This window comes from Populus trichocarpa, chromosome 1 (genome assembly GCF_000002775.5).
Source record: "Populus trichocarpa isolate Nisqually-1 chromosome 1, P.trichocarpa_v4.1, whole genome shotgun sequence".
NCBI classification, from domain to species: domain Eukaryota; kingdom Viridiplantae; phylum Streptophyta; class Magnoliopsida; order Malpighiales; family Salicaceae; genus Populus; species Populus trichocarpa.
In genome coordinates, this window is record NC_037285.2 from 7852193 (window position 1) to 7859148 (window position 6956).

At 35.4% G+C, this 6956-nt stretch overlaps 1 protein-coding gene across 3 annotated transcripts; it reads left to right on the forward strand.

Annotated features, from left to right (window-relative positions):
- Window positions 1-1302: 1302 nt before the first annotated feature.
- Window positions 1303-6732, forward strand: LOC7479289 (serine/threonine-protein phosphatase PP1). 3 transcript variants are annotated; one of them, XM_002297972.4, is made up of 4 exons: window positions 1303-1679; window positions 4227-4786; window positions 5456-5668; window positions 6312-6732. In XM_002297972.4, exons 1-4 carry the CDS (start codon window positions 1502-1504, stop codon window positions 6321-6323), a joined length of 963 nt encoding a protein of 320 aa, XP_002298008.1. In that variant the 5' UTR covers window positions 1303-1501; the 3' UTR covers window positions 6324-6732. The 3 variants fall into 3 exon arrangements, with proteins under 3 accessions (XP_002298008.1, XP_006368769.1, XP_024440036.1); XM_024584268.2 differs by having other exon boundaries at window positions 1330-1679; window positions 5936-6732; XM_006368707.3 differs by lacking the exon at window positions 6312-6732 and having other exon boundaries at window positions 1329-1679; window positions 5456-5813.
- The last annotated feature ends 224 nt before the right edge of the window (window positions 6733-6956 follow it).

A 6956-nucleotide genomic window follows, 5' to 3' on the forward strand; every position in this document is an offset into this window, starting at 1 on the left:
TTTTTAATTTCATACTTTGACAATAGATTTGTTAAGAACTGACCTTTTCTAGTTTAATTAAATGTGAAGGATTCCATCTATTTTTTTAATGAATCAATATTTTTTCTTATATATATATATAAAAAGGAAAAAACATATATTTTGCCTTGTAAATTTAACAATGTTCCATCTCTTCCCTAGAGTTTATAAATATTTTCATTTTCTCCTATTTGCCACTAAATAACCAACACAAAGCCAACTTTTTCATATTTTTGTTTTACTTCTGCTCTCTTTTCTCATTTTGCCCTCTCAAGTTCACATATATGATACATGCCATGACATCTCACAGCAAATAAGTAAAAACCTAGAAAAACTCATAAATAAAATTTTTAAAGTAGACTTTTTAACACCAAGGGATAGCATCAAAACGATAACATTAAAAAAATTTAAACCACAAGAGTAAAAGCAGAATATTGATAAATTTATAAGGAAAAAAAAATCGAAGTTTACCCATGTATCAAGTAAAATTGTAATGATAATTGAAAATAATAAAAAAATTACCACTTAAATATATAATAATACAGAAAAGAAAAGGCAAAAATATTCTAAATTAGTTCGGTTATGTTTTCGTTTTTTTTTATTTAAAGCTGTGGACATGATAATTGAAATCCTCTCATGTTAAATTTTATCATGTTTGTTAAATCTAAATCAAATGGGTATGATTCAATGCATAATAAAACGACAACACCTAACTCAACTGAATTCAAAATTAATAATGAGAATTCAATTATCTAATTAATAAAAAATACAGACAACAAAAAAGAAAAACAACTGGATTTCTAATATTTAGGGTATAGCTAGTTCCTTCAAGTGTCATCCAAGTTTCCAATTTCTGTCTAGATCAAATTTGGCCAGTTGTCAAACTTTGATTGAGATTTCAGCTAATCAACGTCTGCCACGCGTCTTTCTTTGGTTAATAATTTTGACCTCAATAGAATTGAAAGGATGGGCTAATCTCATCACAAATTCAAAATCTTTTTGAATTATTAAACAATAAAACCCGGCTAGTTTTTAACTTTTCTGGGGCTCCTCATCTTCCATAATAACTACTGTTTGTAATTTTTTTGGTTATTTTTTAAAATATTTTTATTTAAAAATATATTAACATAATATTTTTTTTATTTTTTAATATTTAAATTTGATATTAGTATATTAAAAATTTAAAATTATATATAAAACTTAATATAAAATAAAAAAAATTATTTTTTTATTTAAAACACGAATCATCAGTAAATATCATTTTTGTTCTAACTCCGTCTGTCAACGCCAAGCGGGAAAATAGCCGCCACTAACCTTACCCACTGATACTGTCCACTACCAGAATCTCACATATCCCGCCGTTAGTTTTAACGCCGCAATCTCTTTTGTCACTTTAAGGAAAGCAAAGAAATCTTCATCGCGAGGGAGAGTTGTTTTAGTTGCTGCTTTTGTTAGGGTTTGTTTTTTGCTAGGGTTTGTTTTAATGGACGAGAGTTTACTTGACGACATAATACGGCGGTTAGTGGAAGCGAAGAATGGGAGGACGACGAAACAAGTTCATTTGACTGAGGCGGAAATCAAGCAGCTTTGTTTGGCTTCTAGGGGGGTTTTTCTTAGTCAGCCAAATCTTCTCGAGCTTGAAGCACCTATTAAGATCTGTGGTAAAGAAATGGAAAAGTCTGCTCTTTTTTCTTTCTCTTTTCAGTTTTTCATTGTTTTTTTTTGGTTTAATATATTGTGAATTTGAACTTATTTATGTGAAATTTGAGAAGTAGTTTTAGAGCTCATTTGTGGACAAATAGAGTGGAATATTCACGCCGGTAAGAAAATAGCTGCGAAAGCGAGCAGGTGAATAATTGTTTTTTTTTTTCCTGATAGATGATAAAAGGAGGATCAGGGATGTGAACTTCGATTCTTTTTCTGTAATAGTTTGTGGAGACATAAGTTAAGAATGTAAGACAGGAGCATTCAATAGGAAATGTTTTAAACATCATTGAATATTTGTAGTTCTGAGATGACTACTGGCTTTGTGTTTGTTTATAAGCTGGCTACATGGATGACTAATGGCAAGTGATTTGCTTGATTGGTGGAAGAGGTAGTACGTATTAATTGAATGGACTACTGGATTTGTGTTGTTTATAAGCTGGCTACTTGGATGGCGAATGGCAAGTGAGTTGCTTGATTGGTGGAAGAGGTAGTATGTATTAATTGAATGGAAGTTTCGTCATGGAATCATTAGAGAGTATGGTAGTTAGGATAGTAACCGTGTGAATGATTGTTTTTTGTAGAACTCTTAAAGTGATTGGTATCCATGTAATCAGTGCGAGTAGAGGGTGGTTTTTAATTTATCATGATGCTAAAACTACTGGAATTGAATGAATGACTTAGGCAGTGCTTGTCCCTGTAATTGTGTTTATGACGTGAGATATATCTTATCTAATTTTTTTAGCTGTCATGTTCCTCTCTTCTGTTATGGTTGGCAAGAAGGGAAACAAATGTAAACAAATAATTAGACAATTGCTGGAGCCTTAGGCAGGGCGTGTTCCATGTAGATATTCCATGGCTGTTTTGTGATGGTTTGTTTGGGTTATGTTATGGACAGTCATTGAGGAATTTTGGTAGCTTAGCCTTTGTAAGTTTCCCTACTCTTCGCTCTCTCTGTCCAGGATTTTATTGGGATACTGTGACACATAGCAGAGTATGTAGGCTTCAAGTAAGTGCTTGGGATCTGAATTGAGTTAATAACACTTCTTTTAGGAAGGGATAGTGTTGGTCTTACGTTCAGTTGATGGTAACTGCAAGGAGTTGCATACTTGTTAGCATTGACTGGTATCATATAAAACACACAGCTTTGCCTTTTTCTAGGTCTTTGGGGACTGTATAGCCATGACAATGCATGCATGCTTTGAGCAGGAGCCTTTCTAAAACTTTTATGGTCTGTTTTGGGGAGGTGGGAGGTGGTGATAGCCTTGTCCTCGGAAAGGAATACAGTTTTTATTTTATCTAATGCTTTTAAGGAAATAAATGTAATTTATTGCATCAAATTGTCTGAGTAGAGGTCAAGAATCAGCTTTTATCAGTTCTTACCATCACCGTTGTTACATTAAAATCTTGCTGCTATAGCTTTTGAGTTGCCCGTTCCGCAGGCTGTTAGTCTTCTAAGAAACCTGGAATATGCTCATGATTCTCTTTTTGCTATCGCAGTACAAGCTCTTAGCTTTACTGGAAGCCTTAAATGAGAGGTGTAATACGACTTGACTTTACAGATTTTTGTGGTTCAAAAATCTCCATATATATGATTTCTAATTACAAGATATTTACAAATCTTGTAAGAAACCTGAAATACTCACGAACCCCTTTTGCTACCGCAATACAAGCTCTTAGCCTTACAGGAAGTGTAGATGAGAGTTGTAATTCGAGTTGATTTTTCGGATTTATGTGGTTCAAAAACCTCCACATAGATGATTTCTAATTACAAGAGATTTACAAATATTTTATTGAAACAAAAAAGGTAGCCTACTGCCTTCTTGTTTTGAATGTATCAATCAATCTCCTCTTTTCTTGTATGATTTGGTTCCAACCTTTAAGTAAACACATTTGTAAAACTCTTAAAGTTTATTTTAGAGGAATAAAATGGAGAATAATTTGATTTCAGTGATACTTGTCAAGCAAGATAATTTTTTCCTTTCTCAGCTTGAATTTTGCTTAAAGTTAGATGATCAACCACGTTCATCTTGAAAGGATAATTTCATTGATGATGTGGCGAATCGATACTAGTTGGTTGGTTATTATATTTTGGCTACAGGGTTCTAGTGCCTGTAGGTCTTGATGGTCATTCAACATTGAATCTTGTCTCCTATAATGACAATTGATATAGTTTGTCATATAAGAAGCTATGGTGTGGTAGGGAGGTAGAGCTCATGGTTTCATCACTCTGTCTCCAATGCCTAATGGTATAAATGAACTTTGGAGGGAACTCTTTTTGTTGTGCCTTATTTGTCAGTATTATTATTATTGGTTTTGTTTTCTATTGTTACTGTATTGGTGATGGCTTAATAGACTAGAGAGATTTAGAAAGTTATGTTTCACTTGGCAATAGAATATCATATATATTGACTTGTTTCATTTCTTGATCTGTCACATATAAGGAATCTAATACTGCAGATAATTTCTATAGGCTTTCTATACATTAACAACCGGTATGGCAGGTGATGTTCACGGTCAGTTCTCGGATCTTCTACGATTGTTTGAGTATGGTGGTTACCCACCTGAGGCAAATTATTTGTTCCTGGGGGACTATGTTGATCGTGGCAAACAGAGCATAGAGACAATATGCCTCCTCCTTGCATACAAGATCAAATACAAGGAGAACTTCTTCCTTCTTAGGGGCAACCATGAATGTGCTTCCATCAACCGTATATATGGGTTTTATGATGAGTGCAAGAGGAGGTTTAACGTTCGTGTCTGGAAGACATTCACTGACTGCTTTAATTGTCTGCCTGTGGCTGCTCTTATAGATGAAAAGATCCTTTGCATGCATGGTGGATTGTCTCCTGAGTTGAAGAGCTTGGATCAGATCAGGAATCTTGCTCGCCCTATTGATGTGCCGGACCATGGTCTTTTATGTGATCTATTGTGGGCTGACCCGGATAAAGATATGGAAGGGTGGGGAGAGAATGACAGGGGTGTGTCATACACATTTGGGGCTGACAAGGTCGTTGAATTTCTTAGGAAACAGGACCTTGATCTTGTTTGCCGAGCTCATCAGGTAATTTTAGTTAAATTAACCCTTCTACTTTAGCATCGGTGCATTTGTGCTGAAAGCCTGAAACTTTCTTGATCCAACTTCGGTTCCTGTCATTTTTGGGTGGACTATCTCCAAGAATCACATTTATCGTTCACTGTTTTAGTGAAAGCTGCAGACATGTGAATGACTTTCTAAATTTCTATCAGCAGAATTTTGCATGTCAAACCTCCCTGGAAACTTGTGAAGTAGAATAGATGGGATTGATCACATCATTATCAATCATGTGTGTTTATGCCAGTGCACACATTTATGCATGCTCAGGGTATGCCCTATCAGTTCACTTAGTAATATTTGTGTTTCATTCGTGTTTCTCCTCATGCCTTTGATTTCTAGCTGTATGAAAAGGGCCTTGGCGATGCAGGGCATGCATTTTACTGTTCATGTGCAAAAAGATTTTATACTTGTAGAGTTTGCTAGCTTAATGGTTTCCTTTTTTGTTCTTGCTTGTTTCATGTATTTAGGCTTGATAAAAAAATTGGGTCTTCATCGTTATTTGGCCTGCTAGTTTACTCTCTGAGTGTGTCTTTATGTGCTTATTTGTTATGAGCCATGCATGGAAATCCTTTTGTTAGCATCATGAAGTGCTTAATTAATGTCTATCCGGTTTGTGGGAATGAGTGTGATCGATAGGTTGTTGAAGATGGTTATGAGTTTTTTGCAAAGCGACAGCTGGTCACAATATTCTCTGCACCAAATTACTGTGGTGAGTTCGATAATGCTGGCGCCATGATGAGTGTCGATGATACTTTGACTTGTTCCTTTCAAATCCTTAGAGCCTCTGAGAAGAAAGGCAAAGGCGGATTTGGCAACAACATTTTGAGACCAGGAACTCCACCTCACAAGGTATGTGAATTTAGTCACACCCCATAGATTGGCATTGTGTTACTGTTCTGGCTTTTTTTTTCTTGAACAAGCACTGTTCTGACTAATGACCAAGACTTGATAAGGTTGAATCCTGGTCAGTTTATTAAGACTAAATTCCTGAAAATCGTTTTCAAGCCTCCCCTCTCCTCGCCCAACAAAAATTGGAAAAAATAAAGAAAGGCTGCAACATTATCAAAAGATCTAAAATGCAAAATAGAATATCTTATTGGGAATTCATCATTACAGATTTCAACATGAGAATTCACCTAGAATGACAATGTATATCTGAAGGGGTGGTTTGACTCTGGAATTTTGTTCCTGTGAGAATTGATGTAAACCATTCTTCTTCTGCAACAATTAAGGTGAACACAAATGCCATGGTTCTATACCAACCAATTCTCTTACTATTCTTGTTAATCCAAAATTGTAACCATCTTTTGGCATCATATGTCTATCCTTGTGCTGTGTGCTGACTTGTCCACAATTTCTGTTTGCACTGCATTTTCTTTTGAGCAATGCAAGACATTGTGAAATTATTAGCCTGAAGCCTTACTGCAACCTTTGTGAACTTTAGATTTTCATGAAAGCTTATTGAGTTTTAACACCCCTCATTTCTCTCAAGGGGAAGAGCTGATTGATTTGCACAGCATTAAAAATCTGAAGTGGAATATAGCAAATGGAGTTGGTTTGCTCTGTCTTGTGCAAGTCATTCTGGCCAGAATCACCTTCTTTATGGTTAGGCATAATCACAGTAACTTTTGAGTCCACCTTTGGCACAAAAGATAAAATGTGGAGGCATAAGTTCCTGCACCTTCTGAAAGAAACCCTAGGCGCCTGTACAAGATGAACGTTGAGACATTATGCTATTGAACCTTGTTAAAGGAGTTGATGCACCTGTTCTCCTTTGAAATAAAGTTATGTTTTAATTGATGTAAAATGGAACTTTCGACTCGTGACAATACTTCCTTTTCAGTTGCTTTCAATTAAGGCAAAACACTTTAATTTGAAAGGAAGTGTGATTTATGCTATTTACCATTTTATGATGGATTGCATCCCCAATTCAATGTCTGAGATATGGAACCGAGTCACGAACCTCGCATAGCATGTTTGTGATTTACTTGTTGCTCAATAATTTGATCTCAATTTATGATTTTGGACTTAGAACCAAAAAAAAAGAGGCACTGGGGACTTATCCATTGATTTTGGCACTGGATGTTCCACGCTACTTTCTCCTCGCCTCCCTGGCTTGGCGCGCTCTCTATTAATA